This window comes from Danio aesculapii, chromosome 18 (assembly GCF_903798145.1).
Source record: "Danio aesculapii chromosome 18, fDanAes4.1, whole genome shotgun sequence".
NCBI lineage: Eukaryota > Metazoa > Chordata > Actinopteri > Cypriniformes > Danionidae > Danio > Danio aesculapii.
The window spans coordinates 26880585-26907537 of record NC_079452.1 but is presented as its reverse complement, the minus strand read 5'-3'; the positions used below and the strand labels follow the sequence as shown (position 1 = coordinate 26907537).

Below are 26953 nucleotides of genomic sequence, written 5' to 3'. Positions count from 1 at the left end.
TGGAAGACAGCATTCGTGACCCCTACTGGCCACTATGAATATGAGGTCATGCCTTACGGTCTGGTCAACGCCCCCTCCGTATTCCAAAACTTCATTCATGAAGTCCTCCGGGAGTTTCTTCACCACTTTGTAATAGTGTACATAGATGACATCCTCATTTACTCCCGGAGTGAGGCCGAACATCGCCAACACGTTGCGGAGGTCCTACACACATTGAGAGAACATCACCTCTACCTCAAAGCGGAGAAATGCTCATTCCACCAGAAGTCGATTCATTTCTTGGGATACATCATTGACCAAACCGGTATACGTATGGATGGGAAGAAAATTGAGGCTGTTCTATCCTGGTCAGAACCCACTTCCATTAAGGAGCTCCAGAGGTTTCTTGGGTTTGCTAACTTTTATAGACGGTTTATCAAGGACTACAGCAGGATTACATCACCTCTCACTAATCTCCTCAAGGGTAAACCCAAAGGACTGGAGTGGACCAAAGAAGCAGCCGCAGCCTTCCGCCTTCTTAAGAAGGAGTTCACAAGGGCCCCACTCCTGACTCATCCTGACCCAAATCTTCCTTTCGTGGTGGAAGTGGACGCATCCACCACCGGCGTCGGGGCAGTATTATCCCAACATCATGATACACCGCCCCGACTGCATCCCTGTGCCTATTTCTCTCGGAAGTTGAGCCCGGCGGAGCAGAATTACAGCATAGGAGACAGGGAGCTTCTAGCAATCAAGCTAGCCTTGGAGGAGTGGCGTCACTGGTTGGAGGGAGCCAAACATCCGTTCCAGGTGATCACAGATCACAAAAACCTCCAATATATCAAAGAGGCCAAGAGACTATGTCCACGTCAAGCCAGATGGTCACTTTTCTTCTCACGTTTTGATTTCTCCATTTCCTATCGTCCAGGACCCAAGAATCTAAGAGCAGACGCTCTCTCTCGTTTACACGAGCATCACGATCATGAAGAACTCCCAACGAAGATTCTTCCCGAACACATCTCCATTTGTCCGATCACCTGGAACGCTCCTCCAGTCGTTGCCACTCCGGAAGCCCCTGCTCCGCCGGGATGCCCTCCTCATCGGCAGTTCATACCACCTGAACACCGGGTAGATCTGATCCACTCCTTACATACCTCGCTAGGCACTGGACATCCAGGGATCAACAATACTCTCTCGCTAGTATCCCAACGATTCTGGTGGCCAAACATGGCAAGGGATGTGAGGCAATATGTTCAGGGCTGTAAGGACTGTGCCCAATCCAAGAGCCCACGTCATCTACCCGCTGGAAAGCTCCATCCCTTGCCGATTCCGAACCGTCCCTGGTCACACCTAGGAGTGGACTTTATCACTGACCTCCCCTCGTCAGAAGGTAATACCTGTATTCTAGTCATCGTAGATAGATTCTCAAAGTTTGTCAAACTAATCCCTCTGAAAGGTCTTCCCACAGCCTTTGAAACAGCCGACAATATCTTTAATCAAGTCTTCAGGTCATTTGGTATTCCAGAAGATATTGTGTCGGACAGAGGTCCACAGTTCATCTCACGTCTATGGAAAGCCTTCTTCAAGCTCCTAGGTGTGGCCGTCAGCCTCTCTTCTGGATATCATCCCCAAACCAACGGGCAGACAGAGAGGAAGATTCAGGAGGTGGGACGGTTCCTGAGGACCTTCTGCAGTGGTCACCAGAGCTCCTGGAGCCAGTATTTGGGCTGGGCAGAATATGCCCAAAATTCACTGCGGCAACCCTCCACCGGACTCACGCCATTCCAGTGCGTCCTGGGCTTCCAACCACCGCTCTTTCCCTGGGATGGCGAACCATCTGATGTCCCCGCAGTGGATCACTGGTTCCGGGAGAGCGAGAGAGTCTGGGACGAGGCTCATCAACATCTGCAGAGGGCAGTCCGTCGAAGCAAGGTAACCGCCGATAGAAGAAGGTCTGAAGAACCCAGATACACACCCGGACAAAAGGTGTGGCTATCCACCCGGGACATACGCATGCGACTGCCCTCTCGCAAGTTAAGTCCCCGATTTGTTGGTCCCTTCACCATCGTGGAACAGGTTAACCCCGTCACCTACAAACTACAATTACCCTCTCACTACCGTATTCACCCTACATTCCACGTATCACTCCTGAAACCCTATCACGATCCTGTTCTTCCCTCCACAGAGCCTGACCACGAAGAGGAACCCCCTCCTCCACTGCTCCTAGAAGAAGGAGCCGTCTACGCAGTGAAGGAGATCTTGCGTTCCCGACGTCGTGGTGGCCAGTTGGAGTACCTGGTGGACTGGGAAGGGTACGGCCCCGAAGAAAGGACATGGGTTCCCAGAGCTGATATTCTCGATCCTAGTCTCATGGTGGAGTTTCATGAGAGCCACCCTGAGTTCCCAGCGCCTAGAGGCAGAGGGAGACCACCACGGCGTCGGAGGTGTCGGCCCTCAGGAGCGGGCCCTGGGGAGGGGGGTACTGTCACGGATTGGTCAGGCTCTCACGATCCCCACTCACGAAGATCACCATCACCTGACTTCTAATGAGCACACAGCTGCATCACATTCACGAGCACCAGATAAAAGCACAGCACTCCAGTCGCTCATTGTCCGGGCTCGTCTCGACGAAAGCGGACAACTGAGCGACCACTCAGCGTAGTCATCCTCAGCTAAAACAAACGCTTTACTTACCTGTTCTCTTTGTATTCCTCCTAGTCTTCCTGGTCCACCCGAATCGTCCTGTCTTCCAGTCCTTCCAAGTCTGTGTCATCCTCTGTCAGCTGTATCTGGTGTGTGCTGTCCATCCTCGTGTATTCCTGTTACCCAGCCACGGAGGAAAAGACCCCAACATCATTCCTGATCCTCCTGGCTATCCTTCTTGTGCTCCTTGTTGTCATTTAATAAACACCCTAACGTTTCCTTACCTCTGTCTCCTGTCCGCTTCATAACAACAATGTACTTATTGTGTAAATATATGCTTTACATTGTACTTGAGACTGATTAAATACCTGCATGTAATTACATTCGTAATTATTTTCTGTAAATACATTTATAACTACACTGTTTAAGATCCCTTACACTTTAACCCACCATTAATCCTACACATACCACCAAAGCTTTCCTTAACCTTATCCATATCCCAACTTAATATCACCAGAAGTCTTCTGCAATACATTAAAACATTAAGTACATTGTAGTTATATTTTGAAGTAAGTATGTAGTAGTTAAGGACACTTATAAGGACAGTATAAAGTGTAACCTGATTTTCTACTGTCAGCCAGCATTTTGCAGACTGTTTATGCGCCCCGGGCACCTCTCCTTCTAACCGCCTGCAGCGCCTTTTATTTTTGATCCGAGTGTTCTGTGCGCTTGCAGTTAATAAAAAAGTCCACTCTGTGCGGAAAAAGTGACTGATGTCATGTGCACCAGCACCAAGACTGCTGATAATAAATGGTTGCCTAGCAACATAAAAAGTGCAGTGCACTGCTCTTTTCTAAAGTCAACAAAAAGGCGATGCACCTCGTGTTTTCAGAACTGAAAAGCACATATGGTGTGATCGGCCCTTTAGGTAGCATAAAATAATTATCCATTCATTCATTCATTTTCCTTTGGCTTAGTCCACTATTTATCAGAGTTCACCACAGCGGAATGAACCACCAACTATTCCAGCATATGTTTTACATATCGGATGCCCTTCCAGCTGCAACCCAGTACTGGGAAACACCCATCCACACTCATTCCCACATACACACTCATACACTACGGCCAATTTAGTTAACACAATTCCCCTATAGCGCATGTGTTTGGATTGTGGGGGAAACCGGAGCACCCGGAGGAAACCCACGCCAACACAGGGAGAACATGCAAACTCCACACAGAAATGCCAACTGGTCCAGCCAGGATTCGAACCAGTGACCTTCTTACTGTGAAGTGACAGTGCTAACCACTGAACATTGGAATGGTTGAAATAGTGAACAAACTTTCCTAATTTATGTGACTGACATCAAAACCATCTACATACCAAACGATTTTCATCAAACACCTCCAGCAGCAGACGGTGTCTCCTGGGATGCACCTGTGGGATAAAAGACAAATAAAATGAGTCAAAACACAGACTATACACTGTAAAAATGGACGTGATTTCAACGATAAAAAACTGTAAAATTGCTACAGTAAAAATACATAACCTGGTTAACAGTATGTTTCCTTAATATACATGGCGAATAACCGTAAATTAACTTTCCCAGAATTCCCTGCATGGCACATCACTATTTATGTCTTTGTTGACATTACTATGGATCTTTTTAGTTGTTTCCCCATCAGTGATGTACATTAGAGATTTATGTTACATCTAATATTGATAAACAATGTTTATTTCATGACTTTAATTTTAAGAGTGTTTCCATACTGGTGTTTAGTAGCTGTGTGAATCACACTGAGCACCTTCTATACACTGATACACTTTTCTGCTTGTAGTTGTTAGCGATGAGCATTGGTTCATTATGTAACCTACTCATCACCACCTGCATATGGCTGTGTTAACATGTCTAACTGTGTAACAAAAGATGTGTAGAGGTTGGTAATTCAAAATACAGACATTTTACATCTATAAATTAATGAAATATGGTAGATTACTGTAAAAATGAGAAATTACTTTAACGGTTTGTACCGTATTTTTAACGGTAAAATACTGGCAACCACAGCTGCTGTTTTTTTACCGTAAATTTTACAGATTTATTTTTTACAGTGTACACAGAGAATATAACAGATTCAGGTTCACTTATTTGTACCCATAGGTAAACTTGGTGTTTATAATTTTTTTAGGAAACCACAAACATTAACACACAAATTATATACAATACAATAAAAAAATAAATAAATAAAAAGAAGAATAGTAAAAATAATATATATATATATATATATATATATATATATGAAGTCAGAATTATTAGCCCCCCTGAATTATTACCAACCTCCCCCCCCACTTTAGTTTTCCTCCAATTTCTGTTTAATGGAGAGAAGATTTTTCAACACATTTATAGTCATAATAGTTTTAATAACTCATCTCTAATAACTGATTTATTTTATCTTTGTCATGATGACAGTAAATAATATTTGACTAGATATTTTTTAAGACACTTCTAAACAGCTTAAAGTGACATTTAAAGGCTTAACTAGGTTAATTAGGTTAACTAGGCAGGTTAGGGTAATTAAGCAAGTTATTGTATAACGATAGTTTGTTCTGTAGACTGTTGAAAAAATATAGCTTAAAGGGGCTAATAATATTGACCTCAAAATGGGTTTTAAAAAATTAAAAACTGCTTTTATTCTAGCCAAAATAAAACAAATAAGACTTTCTCCAGAAGAAAAAATATTATCAGACATACTGTGAAAATGTCCTTGCTCTGTTAAACATCATTTGGGAAATATTTAAAAAAGAAAACAAAATTCAAAGGGGGGCTAATAATTCTGACTTCAACTGTGTGTGTGTATGTATATATATATATATATATTTATATATTTATATATATATATATATATATATATATATATATATATATATATATATATATATATACATATATATACATATATATATATATATATATATATATATATATATATATATATACATATATATGTATATATATATATATATATATATATATATATATATATATATATATATATATATATATATATATATGTATATATATATATTTATATATATATATATATATATATATATATATATATATATATATATATATATATATATATTTATATATATATTTATATATATATTTTTATATATATATCTATATATATATATATATATATATATATATATATATATATATATTATATATATATATATATATACATATTTATATATATATATATATATATATATATATATATACATATATATTTATATATATATATATATATACATATATATATATATATATATATACATATATATTTAAAAAAAAAAAATATATATATATATATATATATATATATATATATATATATATATAAATACACACACACACATACATACATACATACATATATATTTAGCATTAAATATAAAATTACCTTTTATTAAAAAAATAAATACAATTAAAAGATTACCATTAAAGTTTCCATCTCTAAAAACCGGTATGGCCTAAAAAAGATAAGATAACTAATGTACAAATGATGTAAAGAATATCATAATAAAATGAAATAATATTCCTAAAAACCAATCCTGACTGAACTGAGCGACTGCTGCTGACACAAAGCTGTTTTTATACCTCTTGTATCTGCAATACAAGACTTCAAATCTACATCTAGATTTCAAAAGCCGAATTTCATTAGTTAAAGAATGAGACTACTGAGTTCATTGTTCCATATATAAAATGAATGATGTCTCATAATAAGACAGTCTGTTCATCCTCCATTCAGAACCCTTGACTTTAGGCCTGTAAATGGACAGTGACTCATAACAGTGTGCTTGTCGAGGTCCAGACAGTGTATCATTTAGCTTTTCATAAAGTCCCAGTGTTGGTATTTGAGCCAGGTCAGTATCACAAATAGGTCCAAACCTTTTATACCGCGCTCCGGATCATTATAGCCATCATGATTCATGCACTAAACATCATGTACAGCATTCAGAACATAGATGCCTTATTTTACAGTACATAAATAAACAAGCATTATCCATCAGCCTGAAATTACAGGTATTGAAAACGACCAGTTTCAAGAATTACAATTAGAATAAGAACAATTAAGAGGCTATAAATCAAAGCACACGGTGGCTCAGTGGTTAGCACTGTCGCCTCACAACAAGAAGGTCGCTGGTTCGAGTACAGGCTGGGTAAGTTGTCAGTTCTGTGTGGAGTTTGCATGTTCTTCCCATGTTGGCGTGGGTTTCCTCCGGGTGCGCCGGTTTCCCCAACAGTCCAAACACATGCGCTATAGGGGAATTGTTTAATGCAATATATTATAATAAGAAATATATTAATGCAATTTAAATATATAAAATATGAACTGATGTTTACTTTAAACTTATTATAAATATATATTAATATTGTTCAATTATAATGATTAAAATATATATATTTTTTGTCAAATATTTTTGTGGCTAAAAAGTATCGGTTCAGTCACCGTTTTGGCACCGGTACCGTTTTAAAAGTATCGATTTAGCACCGGTATCGAAATAACCCCAATCGATACCCAACCCTAATTTCTAATAGCTGATTTCTTTTCTCTTGGCCATGATGACAGCACATAATATTTGACTACATATTGTTCTCCAGAAGAAAAAATATTGTAGGAAATACTTCGAAAAATTCCTTACTCTGTTATGTGGAATGATTTTGGGAGTATCATAACTAAAAATATAAATATAATATATGAAATATAAAAATAATACCTTTTTAACTTTTACTTATTAATGTTTACAATGCAAATCCAATTAGATCCACTAATACTCTGTTGGAAAAAGAATAAAAATTGCAAAGGAGGGCGAATAATTTTGCCCTCAACTGTATCATATGAGATAACCTCAATCATGACATATCGCCCAGCCACAACAACATACTCATAAAGGTTTGCAATCACTTGAAAATAAGCAAATTTTCAATTTTGTGTGAACTATCCCTTTAAATCATCAATATAGGCTCCATATAAAATATTGATGAGTTTTCCATGAACTGCGCATTGTTTCCTGAGAAGCTTATATTGATGTCTCTGATGTCCGCATTGCACCTGCATCTCTCTGTCCTTTCTAAGAAAACAAGCGCAGTGGATGAGAGAGAGAGAGAGAGCGAGAGAAATGCAGAGCGAGTCAGTAAAGTGCGTCACTTGACAGCAGGGAAAGCGGGCAGCATGTAAGAGGCACCCCGTAACTCAAGCCCTGACTTCTGACCCCAGAACATGTGACTGCAGATCTCTCTTTACATGCTGCTCAAAACAGACGGTTCCTTCATTATTAAAGGGTGATTCTTCATCCACAAGCATTTGGAAGAAACATTACACACCAGTCAGATTTACAGGACTCAAAATGTGCCATTTATAACACACTTTTAAAATGGAGATACACAGGCGAAGGCAAAAATTATAAGCATTTAATTTCTTTACTCAAAATAATACATTAAAGGGCACTTATGGTAAAAAATCTACTTTTCTACTGTTTGGACAGACATATGTGCATGTATGGTGTATAGACCGTCATATTGGGGTGATATAAACACACCCAGTGCTTTTTTTTTCAATTTAACAACATAAAAACGGTGGACCAATTGGAGCGGTTTTCAGATCGACCGCAACTTTACGTAGGAGAGTGGTCCCCCCGCCATTCAATATTGATTGACAGGGCCGTCATCATATCTTCAGTTTATTGATTCACGTCCGCCATTTTCAGCGTGAGTCGAAGCGATATCGCTAAAGGAACACGCTAGCTCTATTTTTAGATGCAAGGCTCATTGGGCTCAACACAAGATCAATATTCTCCACATTATCGCTCTAATCGGAATTATTGGTTGTATCTTTAGGTAGGTTTGCAAACATGTGTACTTCTCATTGAGTCTACCTTATACTTCAGCCGTTTGCATTTCTCGCGATCCCAGAAGCTCCCTGTGATCTTAACTAGCATGCGTTTTAGAATTCTAAACAGAGGTTTCTATCAGGGTACACTCAAGTCGACGGCTGGGCGCCGCGGACCGCTGCAGAAACCTGTTTAGAATTCAAAAATGCGTGGCGCGACGATTCGGGACACTTCATGTATCTGCCGCGCCACAGAGAGTGTCTGGTGTGCCGTGTCGCAGCTTCGAGCGGCGCATCCGGTGCCTCAGTCAAAGTTAATTCAGTGTGCGTGGTTATTAGTTTCTGTGTACAAGCTCGGCACTTGAAACTAGCACACAGTTGGCTGTAAAACTGTACAAAGACACAAATGATTTTGTACTCTCTGCTTGGTCTGTGTCAGAGTCGTACATGTACGCCTGAATGCTGATCCTCTCACTCCAGCTCGTTCTCTCGTTCTCGCAGTCTGCCTGTCAGACTCTGTTGCAAACGCAGAGCGGGTGAACTCATGGCCCCGCCCCCTTGTTACGTTGGCGGGAAGCCGAAACTAATCTACATGTGAAGCAACACACCCCTAAATCAGCGAACTGTGGACACGCCCCCAACATGACACTTTTTAACACATTATAATAAAACAATCTGAATTGTGTTTTAAACTGAACCTAAACTGGCACACTCAGAAGAACCAGAATATTCATATTAAATCATAAAAAAAGAGGTAAACTATGGGTCCTTTAAAAGTGCCTAACCTAATCTACGGACATGAAACAAATAATAAATGAAAGGCTACAACACACTTGTGTTGTTTTGTTGCTTTGACCCACTTTAAAAATAGTTTCCTGAATTAAAATGCACTGCTTAATGTCACGAAATGCAAAATGATGATAAATTACACTGCTTCTTAACATTATTTACATCACATACACATTTTTCTAGTAAAATAGTCACTGTTTTGTCTGTAAACTACCTAAATACTATAAAACACCTACGCAGAAAGTAATGCATTTCTCTGAACTTTCTTTTCAGGGAAAAACTGAAGCACATCTATCCATCTACAACCTCACCAGACCCTCGGTTTAGGCCAAATGCTGAGCATGACTCAATTCAGCTGATTTCTATCACTTGAGCCTTCAAGAGGGCGTTGAATTTTACACACAACCATTTCATTGAAGCATTTCATTTGTTTTTATTAAATCTTTTACACTATTTTAGGACGCATTGGCCTGTTTTATTTCTGCGGAGGTGAAATGACACTTTTCCAAAGCAATATTTTGTCTTGGGCACCCAAAAAAAAAGCCTCTATTCACATGGCTAATCCTTAAAAAATCTACGCATTTAGCCCCTCTATCAATGCTGAATTAATGATGATTGTTGAGTTGACCTTGTGTTTAATATATTATTTTAGTATTGTTTAGATATTCTAATGAGTCATGAGACCGTAGCTATCAAAAGAAACTCCAGACACACCTGTTACCCTGATGAAAGCATTTATTTGCCGAAACGCGTAGGTTTTTAAGGATCAGCCATGTGAAAAAAGGCTTTTTATATTTTTTTCCACATTTTTTAAGTGGCTTGGACTGATTTTTGTCGTTAATTTTTGATGAATCCCTTATCCAAAGAGCACCGACACATTATTTAAGCTACCCCTGAGCACTTTTTCTTTGATTTTCAATATTTTGTCTAGCTTTAGTAATCGAGGAGTTAATGTGGAAAAACAGATAACCAACACCATTTTTTATTGTTCAGTTAGAAGTTTATAGAATAAATTCGGAATAAAATCTTTTTTGGGGGGATTGTACTCAATACAATACTCAATGTAAAAATGTTATTTCTGACAAGAAAGACCCAATCTTCTGTCTCGCTTAAATCCAACTCGCTCTTTAAGATCTCAAAACTTAGGGCTTCTGGTAGTACCGAGAATAGCAAAGTTGAGTAAAGGAGGTCGAGCCTTCTCATTTATAGCTCCTCAACTCTGGAATAGCCTTCCTGATAACGTCCGAGGCTCAGACACACTCTCCCAATTCAAAACTAGATTAAAGACCTATCTGTTCAGTAAAGCATACACTTAGTGCACCACTTAGGGGGCTTCCACACAGGTTTTGCATCTTGTTTATATACACTATGAACAGCAGCTATGCTAATTATTCTAATTATCACCATTTCTGCCTGTGGATACTCTTCCCGAGGCCCTCAGACTATGTAGAGTCACTGATTCGATCCAAGACCAACGACGAGATGATCCCAAGGTTTCCATATCCTGGACCTATGGTAACCTTATAAACTTTATAATGGTAAACCTATGGTTTATGGTAATAGTCCTGTGCGTATCGCACATTTTGCTTGAGTTGAGAAATTTGAACATCAGCGGACATTCGCCCCACATTAACCAATCATGAGCTTTGTCTTGTAGGGGCGTGATCATGATGTTGTTGAAGTCCCCGCGAAAAATCCTCCAGCTGACACTAGACAACAGTTTATCAAACTGGGCTGGGCTCAGTCTGCAGCACCACTGAAAGCCTCCATCATCTAGTACAGTTTCTGAAGGAGTTGATGAACTCACAGAGCTGCTGCACCTCTGAATAGATCTAGTGGACTCAGACATGGTGCCAAACGAATTGACACTAACATTAACAGCTAATCACTTTAATAAAACCCATGTTAGCCATTTAGCAATGAAGCTAGAGTCACCTTCATGCATGCACAATGGATTGTTTTGTTTTTTTATAGATATGGAGGGTAAGAAAGTGTCTGGAGCAAATGTGCAAAACTGGTTCAAGTGTCTTTTAAAATGTCAGCGAGATGAAAGAGTGTGTTTTCTACAGGTGGATTATCAAACCCACTCACCTGTGTGAGGCACCCTTCAAAAACGCACAATGTACTGTTTTATTATTTCTATTATTTACGAAGAAATGGATATGGAGTGATTGTAATAAATTGTCTGGTGCAAATGTAAGTTAAAATGATAGCGAGATGAAAGAGTGTGTTTTCTACAGGTGGTTTGTCAAGCCCACTCACCTGCATGAGGCACACTTTATAAATGCACAATGTATATTAGAATTCTCTTGGAAATACTGTATCACAGTGAATTTAGCTTACTTAAAAAGAAACTTAAAACCCTACCTCCCACCCCACCCATCGAACATTGATCAAAATAAAATAAACATTCATAAAAAATAAAATAAAAGGCATATTATACATGAATAACACTTAATAATATGGAGCTGGCTGGGACAAAGAATTAAAAATTAAAGCAAGGTGTACATGCACAATGAGACCAAAAGAGACCGTATAAAATAATCATTGTAATGCCACACCAGCAGAGGGAGCCCTCCCCTGACTATTGACTCAGCTCCGCTCCCTCTGCAGTCACTTCATGTTTGTGTAGTATTTCAGTGAGAGCTAAAGCCATTCTTCTTTGCGTAGTATTGCCAGTCTACCTGCATTACCAAGCATTGTCTAAGAGACTTTCATGACTGCCTGCCTGTGTATGACCCTGCCTTCCTTGATCAAGTACGTTATCTGTCTTTGCCCCCTTGCTCTGTTTTGGACTGTTTGTTGTTATACTGAACCTCTGCCTGCACTCTCACTACGTCGTCTGGATTTGCCCCTGTGTTTGTTGTCTGGATTGGACTGCTTATGTGTTGCCGACTTTCCGCCTGTTTACTCACTGATGTCTCTACCTAAACCCTTTAATAAAACTTCTGCATATGGATTCAAATACTGTCTCAGACTCAGAATTATAAGATAATTATAAAATAAATAAAGAAATAAAGTTAATTAATTAATTAACATACAATAGTCTTCAGTCTATCTGCAAAAATAGAATAAATGGTTCCCAAATCTTGTTGAAATGGTCAATCTGTCACACAATCTGTGTGAATCTCAGCTCTTCTAAGTGTAACATACGTCCAAGTTCGCAAGCCCACAATTCAAAGCTAGGGACAGCAGTGCTTAATTTGTGAATTGCGAAGTCCTGGAACAGATCGGGGTAACGGATCCGGCATGCTACCCGAGGATGTAAAGGTGTCCGCGCATGAAAGTAGAGAACAAGGGTTGGGGGGAGGGGGGTGTAGGGGGAATGGCGGAGGGGTTTTGCGGACGAAAGTGAAAAGAACAGCGGATGAGTGAGGAGTGCGGTTGAGGAGAGAGATCAGTAAAATGAGGTGCTGGATCAGATTTCAGAGGTGCCGGATCCGGAGTGTTCCGGCACAAATTAAGCCCTGGGGGGCAGCATCAGATTTCCACACTTGTAAAATAAGTTTTTTTTAGCAATACACATACAAAATAGAACTGCTTGTGCTACAAAGTATTGTTTTATTATTTTTATTTTTTAGAGATGTGGAGAGATTGTAGTAAAAGTGTCTGGTGCAAGTGTCTGTTAAAGTGTCAGCGAGATGGAAGAGGGTTTTCTCCAGGTGGTTAGTAATAATTAGGTGGGCTTATGATAATAAACTTGAACTGCTCAGCGGTGTGTATCAACCCAATCTTTACAATTTCGGACAACAACTCGAGTAGTGCATGATAAACAAACTGTGGCTGGTTGCAGGGGCGTAGCAACCGGGGGGGACGGGGGGAATCCGTCCCCCTCACATTTAGAGACAGACCATTTAGAAACAGGTGATTAATAATTATATGAACATATGATCTCATACAGCCGTCCCCCCCACTTTTAAAATGTCCGCTACGCCCCTGGCTGGTTGCTAGGTAATTTTTACATGCAATGCATTTACCTGACTGTTTTGCATTCATTCATTAGCCGCATTTCCACTATCGGGCCAGTGCGAGCCAGGACTTTAATCGGGCCAGGCCGGGCCAATAGCCCGGGAGGTTGAGAAATGAGGCCGAAATCATGTCGCGTTTCCACTGTCGGGCTAGTTGCTCGCAGCGCGTCACGTAAACACCGCCCCCAGAACGTCCCCCGAATCAAACGTCACACAACCCGTCACACAACCCGCCCACTTCAGCGGGAACAAAAAACTCAAATTATAACCACAAACACAACCTGGCATCACTACGAGAGCTGGAAGATGGAGAACACCGAAGCGATTGCTTTTTTACTGTTTGTGGTCTGTTGGTGTAAGGCCAGACAGCGATCCCTGGATAAGGACATTCGAGTTCGGCGGCATTTACTTCGAACACAGATTTTGGCTGCAAGGCGCAAAAGAGCAGCCGTTTCTGCAAACGCCGTCTATTTGCCTCTGAACATTTTCCTCGTCCCAAATGTTCAGAAGAGCCCTGGTGTCCTCAACTGACCAGTACTGTCTGCTATCCATTTTTTCTTCTTCTTAGTGAGTTGATAAAGCGCGGAAGCAAAACAAATGTAAGGGAAGAAGCATCTTGTCTCCTCTTTACCTGACAGGAAAACTCCGCCTTTGTACGTAACCCCGCCCCGAAGCCCCAATTGGCCCTCCTTGGCCCAAGGTATTCGGCGGGACGAAAAAGGCCGGACGCTGGCCCCAAGGAAGCCCCAAGGAAGCCCCAAGGAAGCCCCAAGGAAGCCCCAAGGAAGCCCCGCTTTGGCCCGAATACGCCCCGGAAGTGATAGTGGAAACGCGACTGGCCTTGGCTCGCCCTGGCTCGCTCGCTTTAGGCACGATAGTGGAAACGCGCCTATTTATTTATTTTCCTTTGGCTCAGTCCCTTATTTATCAGGGGTCACCACAGCGGAATGAACCGCCAACTATAACTACATATGTTATACACAGCGGATGCCCTTCCAGCTGCAACCCAGTACTGGGAAACAGCCATACACTCTCACATTCACACACACCCATACACTAAGGCCAATTTAGCTTATTCAATTCCACTACAGCGCATGTGTTTGGACTGTGGGGAAAACAGGAGCACCCAGAGGAAACCCACATCAATACGGGGAGAGCATGCAAACTCCACATAGAAATGGCAGCTGACCCAGCTGGGACTCGAACCAGTGAGCTTCTTGCTGTGAGGCGACAGTGCTAGCCACTGAGCCACCTTTCAGCTTGTTCAACCCAATTTTTTTTTTTAATGAGCTAAAACAACACAATTCAGGAGATTTTGGGAGGACAATTTAATTGTTTTATGCTCAATGTGCTTTAATTTGTTAAGTTAATCAATTTGTGTTGGGACAACATGAATAAATTGTATGGAACCCTACATTTTCTACAGTGTATTTTGTTTTTGAGCTGTTCAGGAACAATACACCATTATGGCCCATTAATATAAAATGCAAATGGGTTTTATTAAACACTTAAGCTTTCAAACAATGCTGACATATGAAGAGCCCGTATTGTATAACGTTTTCTATTATTATCAAACACAGTGAACGCATCTGCTGTGATGGCATCAGTTCTCAAGAACACATTACGGGATCACACTCTGTTTCCAAATGTCATCATGACAAATATAAAAGAAGATAGTGAGAAGGAAAGCGCTAAATATGAAAGCAGATGATGTTTATTTGACAACATGGAAATTGATGACACTATTAAGAGTGTCACTGACAACATGTCTATTTATATATACAGTATATTGTCATGGATTGGTCAGGCTCTCACGACCCCCACTCACGAAGATCACCATCACCTGACTTCTAATGAGCACACAGCTGCATCACATTCACGAGCACCAGATAAAAGCACAGCACTCCAGTCGCTCATTGTCCGGGCTCGTCTCGACGAAAGCGGACAACTGAGCGACCACTCAGCGTAGTCATCCTCAGCTAAAACAAACGATTTACTTACCTGTTCTCTTTGTATTCCTCCTAGTCTTCCTGGTCCTCCCGAATCGTCCTGTCTTCCAGTCCTTCCAAGTCTGTGTCATCCTCTGTCAGCTGTATCTGGTGTGTGCTGTCCATCCTCGTGTATTCCTGTTACCCAGCCACGGAGGAAAAGACCCCAACATCATTCCTGATCCTCCTGGCTATCCTTCATGTGCTCCTTGTTGTCATTTAATAAACACCCTAACGTTTCCTTACCTCTGTCTCCTGTCCGCTTCATAACAGAAGCCCGGACCCATAACGACGACAACATGAGCACCCCCGATCACCTTCAAGAGCTGGTGGACCAGTTGAAGCGGATTCTACAGCCACCAGCTCCACTTTCCAACGCACCACCAGCACCGAGCACTTCCGCCTCCACAGTTTCTTCTTCGGCCCTTCCTTCCAGTCCCATGGCCCGACCAGCGCCCTACTCAGGCGGAGCGGGGGAGTGCAATGGTTTTCTGTTACAATGTTCCCTCATATTCGAAATGCAACCTTCTCTATATCCCACAGATAAGTCGAAGATCGCCTACATCGTATCTCTACTCTCTGGACCTGCACTTAAATGGGCTGAGACGATCTGGAACCAAGCCGGGCCGGTCATGAATTCCATCACTACCTTCACGGAGTATTTCAAAGAGGTGTTTGGACGTTCTGATGGGAAAGTAGCCGCTGGAGAGCAGCTGTATCATCTAAAGCAAGGTACTCTATCTACACAGGAATATGCTCTCCGGTTTCGCACTCTAGCAGCTGCAAGTGGATGGAATGAGAGATCGTTGTTGACCACGTACCGGCTCGGCTTGGAACCCACTCTCCGAATCCAACTGGCCACATTAGATGATACAATGGGTCTGGAGAGATTCATCCAACATTCTCTCCGATGTTCCGATCGTCTCCGTTCCTATCAACAGGACACCATCACCCCCTCGTCTGCACTCCTCCAATCGCCTGAGTCAACAGCCTCTCCAGAACCAGAACCCATGATAATAGAGTCTGGAAGACTGACATCAGCGGAACGACAGAGGAGGCTGACCCGGGGTCTGTGTCTATACTGCGGTGTCAGTGGACACACCCGTATGGAGTGTCCCCTTCGTCCCATTCGGACTTCAGTGAGTGTATTCAGTACGAATATTGAACAATGTAAACCACTTACTACCACCGTACAAATAACTACTGCCTCTATTTCTCTCCTTGTCACAGCCCTCATCGACTCCGGGTCAGCAGGGAACTTCATCTCCCAATCCCTCTGTCGTCAACTCCACCTCCGTACTGAGGCGTCCTCGCATATATACCAGATACAACCGATAACCCAGTGCACTCGATCTTCGACCCGTATCCATCGACAATGCGAAGACATCCTTCTTCAAGTGGGGTTGTTACATCAAGAGAGGATTCAATTTCTGGTTCTGGAGGGTGCAAATATGGACATCATTCTAGGGCGCCCGTGGCTGGTGAAGCACGATCCCATCATCTCTTGGGGCACAGGAGAGATAAAGAAATGGGGATCTGGATGTACACCTGCCTGTTTTCCAAATCTCCCTCTTCAAGGTCGGAACCCCATTTCTTTGTTTGCAACATCGGTCGAGAGCCCTCCTGAGAAGCAGTCTATCCACATTCCTAAGGAGTACAGCTCCTTTCATGATGTCTTCTGCCCCAAGAGAGCTTCCCAGCTACCGCCGCATCGGCCATGGGACTGCGCGATCGACCTAGTTCCAGATGCCCAGTTGCCAAGAGGTAGGATCTACCCGCTCTCGCTTCCAGAGAATCAGGCAATGGAAGATTACATAAGGGAGGCTCTGAGTCAGGGGTACATACGTCACTCAAAATCACCAGCCGCCTCAAGCTTCTTCTTTGTGGCCAAGAAGGACGGAGGGCTGCGTCCATGCATCGACTACAGGGTCCTAAATAACGGTACAGTAAAATACCGATATCCCCTTCCTCTGGTACCAGCCGCTTTGGAACAGCTCCGAGAAGCTAAAGTCTTCACTAAATTGGACCTCCGCAGCGCGTATAATCTGATAAGAATACGTGAGGGGGACCAATGGAAGACAGCATTCGTGACCCCTACTGGCCACTATGAATATGAGGTCATGCCTTACGGTCTGGTCAACGCCCCCTCCGTATTCCAAAACTTCATTCATGAAGTCCTCCGGGAGTTTCTTCACCACTGTGTAATAGTGTACATAGATGACATCCTCATTTACTCCCGGAGTGAGGCCGAACATCGCCAACACGTTGCGGAGGTCCTACACACATTGAGAGAACATCACCTCTACCTCAAAGCGGAGAAATGCTCCTTCCACCAGAAGTCGATTCATTTCTTGGGATACATCATTGACCAAACCGGTATACGTATGGATGGGAAGAAAATTGAGGCTGTTCTATCCTGGTCAGAACCCACTTCCATTAAGGAGCTCCAGAGGTTTCTTGGGTTTGCTAACTTTTATAGACGGTTTATCAAGGACTACAGCAGGATTACATCACCTCTCACTAATCTCCTCAAGGGTAAACCCAAAGGACTGGAGTGGACCAAAGAAGCAGCCGCAGCCTTCCGCCTTCTTAAGAAGGAGTTCACAAGGGCCCCACTCCTGACTCATCCTGACCCAAATCTTCCTTTCGTGGTGGAAGTGGACGCATCCACCACCGGCGTCGGGGCAGTATTATCTCAACATCATGATACACCGCCCCGACTGCATCCCTGTGCCTATTTCTCTCGGAAGTTGAGCCCGGCGGAGCAGAATTACAGCATAGGAGACAGGGAGCTTCTAGCAATCAAGCTAGCCTTGGAGGAGTGGCGTCACTGGTTGGAGGGAGCCAAACATCCGTTCCAGGTGATCACAGATCACAAAAACCTCCAATACATCAAAGAGGCCAAGAGACTATGTCCACGTCAAGCCAGATGGTCACTTTTCTTCTCACGTTTTGATTTCTCCATTTCCTATCGTCCAGGACCCAAGAATCTAAGAGCAGACGCTCTCTCTCGTTTACACGAGCATCACGATCATGAAGAACTCCCAACGAAGATTCTTCCCGAACACATCTCCATTTGTCCGATCACCTGGAACGCTCCTCCAGTCGTTGCCACTCCGGAAGCCCCTGCTCCGCCGGGATGCCCTCCTCATCGGCAGTTCATACCACCTGAACACCGGGTAGATCTGATCCACTCCTTACATACCTCGCTAGGCACTGGACATCCAGGGATCAACAATACTCTCTCGCTAGTATCCCAACGATTCTGGTGGCCAAACATGGCAAGGGATGTGAGGCAATATGTTCAGGGCTGTAAGGACTGTGCCCAATCCAAGAGCCCACGTCATCTACCCGCTGGAAAGCTCCATCCCTTGCCGATTCCGAACCGTCCCTGGTCACACCTAGGAGTGGACTTTATCACTGACCTCCCTTCGTCAGAAGGTAATACCTGTATTCTAGTCATAGTAGATAGATTCTCAAAGTTTGTCAAACTAATCCCTCTGAAAGGTCTTCCCACAGCCTTTGAACTGCCGACAATATCTTTAATCAAGTCTTCAGGTCATTTGGTATTCCAGAAGATATTGTGTCGGACAGAGGTCCACAGTTCATCTCACGTCTATGGAAAGCCTTCTTCAAGCTCCTAGGTGTGGCCGTCAGCCTCTCTTCTGGATATCATCCCCAAACCAACGGGCAGACAGAGAGGAAGATTCAGGAGGTGGGACGGTTCCTGAGGACCTTCTGCAGTGGTCACCAGAACTCCTGGAGCCAGTATTTGGGCTGGGCAGAATATGCCCAAAATTCACTGCGGCAACCCTCCACCGGACTCACGCCATTCCAGTGCGTCCTGGGCTTCCAACCACCGCTCTTTCCCTGGGATGGCGAACCATCTGATGTCCCCGCAGTGGATCACTGGTTCCGGGAGAGCGAGAGAGTCTGGGACGAGGCTCATCAACATCTGCAGAGGGCAGTCCGTCGAAGCAAGGTAACCGCCGATAGGAGAAGGTCTGAAGAACCCAGATACACACCCGGACAAAAGGTGTGGCTATCCACCCGGGACATACGCATGCGACTGCCCTCTCGCAAGTTAAGTCCCCGATTTGTTGGTCCCTTCACCATCGTGGAACAGGTTAACCCCGTCACCTACAAACTACAATTACCCTCTCACTACCGTATTCACCCTACATTCCACGTATCACTCCTGAAACCCTATCACGATCCTGTTCTTCCCTCCACAGAGCCTGACCACGAAGAGGAACCCCCTCCTCCACTGCTCCTAGAAGAAGGAACCGTCTACGCAGTGAAGGAGATCTTGCGTTCCCGACGTCGTGGTGGCCAGTTGGAGTACCTGGTGGACTGGGAAGGGTACGGCCCCGAAGAAAGGACATGGGTTCCCAGAGCTGATATTCTCGATCCTAGTCTCATGGTGGAGTTTCATGAGAGCCACCCTGAGTTCCCAGCGCCTAGAGGCAGAGGGAGACCACCACGGCGTCGGAGGTGTCGGCCCTCAGGAGCGGGCCCTGGGGAGGGGGGTACTGTCATGGATTGGTCAGGCTCTCACGACCCCCACTCACGAAGATCACCATCACCTGACTTCTAATGAGCACACAGCTGCATCACATTCACGAGCACCAGATAAAAGCACAGCACTCCAGTCGCTCATTGTCCGGGCTCGTCTCGACGAAAGCGGACAACTGAGCGACCACTCAGCGTAGTCATCCTCAGCTAAAACAAACGATTTACTTACCTGTTCTCTTTGTATTCCTCCTAGTCTTCCTGGTCCTCCCGAATCGTCCTGTCTTCCAGTCCTTCCAAGTCTGTGTCATCCTCTGTCAGCTGTATCTGGTGTGTGCTGTCCATCCTCGTGTATTCCTGTTACCCAGCCACGGAGGAAAAGACCCCAACATCATTCCTGATCCTCCTGGCTATCCTTCATGTGCTCCTTGTTGTCATTTAATAAACACCCTAACGTTTCCTTACCTCTGTCTCCTGTCCGCTTCATAACATATATAAATATGTGTATTATTTTTAGACTTTCTGGAAATGATGCTGTGTGGACAAGAAGTGTTTTGTAATTTAATATCAGCATAAATTGATGGGTGTGTGACTTTACAAAGGTAATCTATAATGTCAATAATTATACAAATTTTTTAAATATTATTTTTTAAAATACTTAACCCTCTGGGGTCTGAGGTGACTTTGGGGCCCCTAAAAGATTTTGACATGCCCTAACATTTCTGCTTATTTCAGCTACTCATTACATAGTATTGGCCAACATGTATTTTTTTGTATTCAGTACAAACTGTGCTGCAATAATATGTGAGAAATGCTGATGTACATGCTACAAGTATTCTGGGCCAGCATATTGTATGCGTTGGAGTGACAGTGGTCATCAATAACTCACACCTGGAGAGACAAAAGACACTCCCCCACTGGCTAATGTTCACCCATCAATTGCATTGTAAAGCAGTGTCCAGCTGCAATAGCTAGACAAAACTAAACACTTCTTGACTAAAAAGAACAATTTAATATTATTTGTTCAGTCCCTCCAGGATTTTGCAAGGATTTTGTTTTATATTTGCAGCTTGAAATTACATTTCTCAAAACCTAAGGTGTTACTTGATTCAATTCTTCCATTTTGTAATAATAAATCTTGTAAAATTGTCCTTATTTAGATCTCATGAACCACTGAACCCAGCAAATCCTGAAAGAATGGTTAAATAAAACATATCTACATTCATAATTTTCAAAGTTGGTCATATGGTTACACCAATAAATTAATGTCTTATTTTAGTAACTGTTGTTCATTTATTTTTATGTTTATGCAGCTTTATATGAGATTTTTAGGACTAAATGAATTATTAGCATTTCTCCAACTTACAAAACCCAGTTTTCAGAAACCCTGCACTTCTAATGTAATTATTCAGCCACACTTTATTTTACTGTACAATTCACGTTATTAACAAAACATTAACAAAGACTTGTAGCTCAATAAACTACTAATTAGCTGCTTATTAGTAGTTATCAGTGTTGGGCACGTTCCTTTAAAAGAGTAGTTAGTTATAGTTACTAGCTACTTCTGACAAATAGTAATTGAGTTAGTAACTGAGTTACATGATTATAAAAGTAACTAATCACCAGGGAATATAACTATTGCATTACTTTAACAAATCTAACGTCAAATGACTATAACAGGGGTTAAATAAAAAAAATCCTGAGCCTGAACTTTTTTTTTTTTGGTGGGGGGAGGAACTGCACAGAAGGACTTACTTCAAATATTGATTATAACAGGGGTCACCAATCTCGGTCCAGGAGGGCCGGTGTCCCTGCAGGGTTTAGCTCCAACTTGCCTCAACACAGCTGCCTGGGTGTTTCAAGTATACCTAGTAAGACCTTGATAAGCTTGTTCAGGTGTGTTTGATTAGGGTTGGAGCTAAAATCATCAGGACACCGGCCCTCCAGGAACAAGTTTGGTTACCCCTGGATTATAATAACAAAAATATAGTAATAAGAAGATTAGAAGTGAAATCAAGGCCATTATTTTTTTATATATAACTTATTTTTTCTGGGTTGTAAGCAAAGTCCTGCAAACTCTTTCTTTTTAAGACATTTGGACCAGAAGATGGAGCTGGTACAGTGGAGGAGGTTGAGGGTCTGCAACAGTAGTGCACGTGTTTATAGATGCTCAATAAAAAGGTTAATAAAAAACTATCAAGAATTTATTACTGTCTGATATTAACAAAGAAACACTCAACAATGTATGGACAACAGAAATGGGAAAGGGAAGCCAATATAATAATAACAACAAATGAGGAATGGTGAACTATTCGGGAAACACAGATGATCACAATTAATTCAGATTCATGGAGGGAATTCATTTGGAAAAATGTAATCAGGCTCTTTATAACACCTAAAATAAAATACTTTCAAACTAGAGATCAAAAAATGGTGATTGCTGGAGAAAATGTGGAAATGTATTGGTTGATCCTTTCCACATATTTTGGGAATGTAATATTATACAGACCTATTGGCAGGATTTAAATAAAGAGATAAATGCAATAATGGGATTGAATCTGGATTGTAATTTTAAAACTATGTACCTGGCAATTTACTCTGCAGAAATACCAAAAAATGATGTGTATCTCCTTAACACACTACTAATAACTAGCAAAAAGGCAATTACAAAGAAATGGCTCAAGGAAGATCCTCCATCTGTAGGCGAATGGTATGATATTGTTAAAGAGGTGTATGACATGGAAGTACTGACATTTTCCTTGAGACAACAAGTCCATACAATTTCTGCATACTGGAGTGGAGAAGAAATATAATGTTTAATTTTATTGTGTGGCTTTTACTTGTGTAGCAACATTTTATCAACCATAAATACGAATGTAAATAAGATAGTATTCGGTGAGCTTTGAGACTTGTATTGTGTGTGTTTTTTGTTTCCATGTTCCTTTAAAAAAATATATATTAATTTTTTATTGTTGTTGTTCTTTTTGTTTTGTTCTGAACTGTTTTGAAAAAGGAAATATAAATAAATAAATAAATAAATAAATAAATAAATAAATAAATAAATAAATAATAGTAACGCGCATTTTATTGTTAATAACGGTAGCAGCGTTGTAACAGGGGAAACAGTCATTCATTTGATTACTCGTTACTGAAAAAACATTAGTAATGCCATTTATTTATACCGCCGCTATTCCCATCACTGGTAGTTAGTTAGGTAATAGCTGTTTTTAGGTAATGGGTAGGATTAGGGATATAAAATCGGGTCCTACTTTTTTAGTGCTGATAAAGAGTTCATATCTTAATAATACGCAGGCAATAACCCAGTTGTAAATGTTGTGAATTGTTTACTTACACTAAAGTGTTACCAGTTATTCTAAAATAATTGACAACCCCTCAAAAAATACATGATCTAAGAAAATATACAGCTCACTTACTCTAAAGAAGAACTCTTCATTCCACTTCGGATCCAATGTCTATTAATAAAAGAAGACAACAACAGAAAGAAGAAACAGTTGTGAAACATCTCTTGAGCAACTGGTGAATTGTGTATTAAATCCCGCACAGGCATACCTTTTTGATGGTCTTGGTTTGTAGACTGGTGATTTCCCCATTGACTGGGTCATAGAGAGAGATTCGGGTGTACGGATCACTGTAGATGAAAGGTAAACAAACAAATATTACAAAATATTCTTGCAGGAAGTGTTGCTTAATAGCGCAGTCAGATTTTGCATTGTTAGATATTGGATTTGAGTAGTGTTAGATAAGTTACTTCATTCATTTTCCTTCGGCTTAGTCCCTTCATTCATCAGGGGTCGCTACAGCGGAATGAACCGCCAACTTATGCAGCATATGTTTTACACAGCGGATGCCCTTCCAGCTGCAACCCAGTGCTGGGAAACACCCATACGCACATTCACACACACTCATACGCTCCGGCCAATTTAATTCATCAATTCACCTATAGCGCATGTGTTTGGACTGTGGGGGAAACCGGAGCACCCAGGGGAAACCCATGCCAACACAGGGAGAACATACAAACTCCACACAGAAATGCCAACTGGCCCAGCCGGGGACTTGATCCAGCAACCTTCTTGCTGTGAGGGAACACTGCTAACCACTGAACCAACGTGTCACCCTTTTAATGACTTTGTCTGAAAATTATCTTAGTTACTCAATAAGTAATTTAATTACTTGACTCAATACAAATCTATATCAATCTCAATGCATAGACGCTAGAATTTAAACTCGTAATTCTGTAAATCTCAAGCAGGACATTTTCATTTTATTTAATTTTGACAATTTTTAACAGTATTCCCTGCTGAAAATCCAGCTTAAACCAGCCTAGGCTGGTTGGCTGGTTTTAGCTGGTTGACCAGCCTGGTTTTCGAGGGTTTTTGGCCATTTCCAGGCTGGTTTCCAGCTATTTCCATTCTGGTCTTAGCTGGTCAGGCTGGAAAATGACCAGCTAAATCCAGCTAAAACCAGCCTGACCAGCCTGGTTTAAGCTGGACATAGCTGGCTTTGGCTGGGCTCCCAGCCTGCCTAGGCTGGTCAAGCTGGTTTTAGCTGTTCATCTCCCAGCCTGACCAGCTAAGACCAGACTGGAAATAGCTGGAAACCAGCCTGGAAACGGCCAAAACCCCTCTAAAACCAGGCTGGTCAACCAGCTAAAACCAGCCAACCAGCCTAGGCTGGTTTAAGCTGGATTTTTCAGCAGGGTTAAAACACAAAATGTTCACATTAATGACACTATATCTCATTCATTCATTTTCTTTTTGGTTTAGTCCCTTTATTAATCAGGGGTCGCCACAGCGGAATGAACCGCCAACTCATCCAGCATATGTTTTACGCAGCGGATGCCCTTCCAGCTGCAACCTATCACTGGGAAAACACTTATATCTCATGAATACCATACATTGACATTTGATTTCATATCTACACTCATTGTTTCTGAAGCATGCGTGAATGTCAGATAAACAAAACCTCCTTTAGTTGAAACATTTATTACTATGAGAAATATCTGAACAACACAAAATACATATAAACAAATATTCATTCATTCATTTTCCTTCGGCTTAGTCTCCATTTCAAAGGTCGCCACAGCGGAATGAACCGCCAACTATTCCAGCATATATTTTACGCAGCGGATGCCCTTCCAGCTGCAACCCAGTACTGGGAAACACCATACACACTCATTCACAAACACTCATACACTACAGCCAATTTAGTTAGTTTAGTTAGTTTAATTGGTCATCAATTCCCCAATAGTGCATGTGTTTGGACTGTGGGGAAAACCGGAGCACCCTGAGGAAACCCATGCCAACAATAACATGCAAACTCCACACAGAAATGCCAACTGACCCAGCTGGGATTCGAATCAGTGACCTTCTTACTGTCAGACAACAGAGCTAACCACTGAGCCACCTATCCTGAATGTAAACCTTATTTCTCAATATTTTTTTCTTAAGAATATGCATTTGTCCTGATAAACGTTCTTCTTTAGCTGATAAACACAATTATTGTGCAAATAATTTATATATCACTCTGTGTAGCTGAGGAGAGATTGGCATCATGGATGTGCAACCGACAAATCTGCAGCAACTGCGTGATGCTATCATGTCAATATGGAGCAAAATCTCTGAGGAATATTTCCAGTAGCTTGTTGAATCTATGCCACGAAGGATTAAAGCAGTTCTGAAGGCAAAAGGGGGTCCAACCCGGTGCTAGTAAGGTGTACCTAATAAAGTGGCCAGTAAATGTAAATTATAACAATTGTAATTTACCTAAAAATGAAAAGTAATGGCTTACTTCAGTTTTTCAGTGCAAAAATTAGCTTAATTAGTTACTTTGTAACTAATTATACCCAACACTGGATATGATCAACACTGAATGAAATAAATATATGGTCTGATTTCTGATTCTGATCTGCCTACAGTCTATAACCAATCACTAATTGAAGTCTAGTAACTCTGTTCAAATGAATTAGATGCAACATTTAAAATGCCACTGTTTTTATTTTGGTTTTTCTTTCCTGAATGTTTGTCCCTTTTCTAAGCAATCAAGTGTTACAGTAGAGGAGAGATGATATCACTGAGCGCAGATATTGATTGCATACCTACAGCAGTTATTTAGGTCAAAGTGAGCACTGTTGGTCTCCTCAAGGACAGCCAGGACAGCTGATAACACTGCCATCTACTGTCCCGCCCTGCCCGGCACCCTTTCACTGAAAGCGGGAAACAACCAGGACTTTCCATCGTCCTACACTTCACTGCAGGCTATGCATAATATCCATTCTTAAGCATGCATGTAGCTGCTTGTAAATACCTTGCGTTAAACTATTTCACTAACTACTGGAAGTGAAAGTTCATCCAAAAAGGAAAGATTTACCATTGCAACATTATTTATTTACTAGCATGGTTCCAAGCAATTATTATAAGATATGAAGACATAATTATAAGATATTTTGAAAAATGATGTAAAATGAGAGCCATTGAAATTAAAAAAACCCTACTGCGGATGTTAAAGGGATAGTTCACCCAAAATTTTTAAAAGGTTGTACTTGTTCCAAAGCTGTTTGGGTTTATTTTCTCTCTCAAGAACACACACACATTTTTTTATTCGTTGGAAACCTGTAACCATTGACTTCCATAGTGTTTGTTTTCCCTCCTATTAAATTCAATGGTTACAGGTTTCTAACATTTTTCTAAATATCTTCTTTTGTGTTGAACAAAACAATCAATGCAGCAATTAGTTTTTCCTGCTTAAAGTTTTTGTGGAAATCATGAGACTTAATTTCGTGACTCTTTGATGAATAAAAAAGTTATTAAGGACAGGATTTGCTTGAAATGTAAATCTTTATGCATTTATTTGACACTTTTTGGCAACGGTTCTTAATTATTCTACCGTTTTGATAAGTACTGTAAAATTAAAGGGGTAGTTCACTCAAAAATGAAAATTCTGTCATCATTTACTCACCCTTGTTTCAAACCTTGATGAGTTTCTTTCTTCTGTTAAACACAAAAGAAGATGTTTTGAAAAATGTTGGAAACCTGTGACCATTGACTTCCATAGTATTTACTTTTCCTTCTATGGAAAGTCAATGGTTACAGGCTTCAAACATTTTTCTAAATATCTTTTTTGTGTTCAACAGAAAATCAACACAAAAAACAGTTTTTCCTG

General features: G+C 41.4%; 1 protein-coding gene across 1 annotated transcript in view; it reads right to left on the bottom strand.

The window, feature by feature from the left end:
• The window catches only part of nedd4a (NEDD4 E3 ubiquitin protein ligase a), a 126236-nt gene that overhangs the window by 92146 nt on the left and 7137 nt on the right, over positions 1 to 26953 (bottom strand). The window contains exons 3-5 of the mRNA XM_056478944.1: positions 23345 to 23423; positions 23209 to 23247; positions 4004 to 4057 (exon numbers count right to left, since the gene is read on the bottom strand). Coding sequence (XP_056334919.1) covers positions 4004 to 4057; positions 23209 to 23247; positions 23345 to 23423 — 172 coding nt within the window. The remainder of the gene's footprint in view (positions 1 to 4003; positions 4058 to 23208; positions 23248 to 23344; positions 23424 to 26953) is intronic.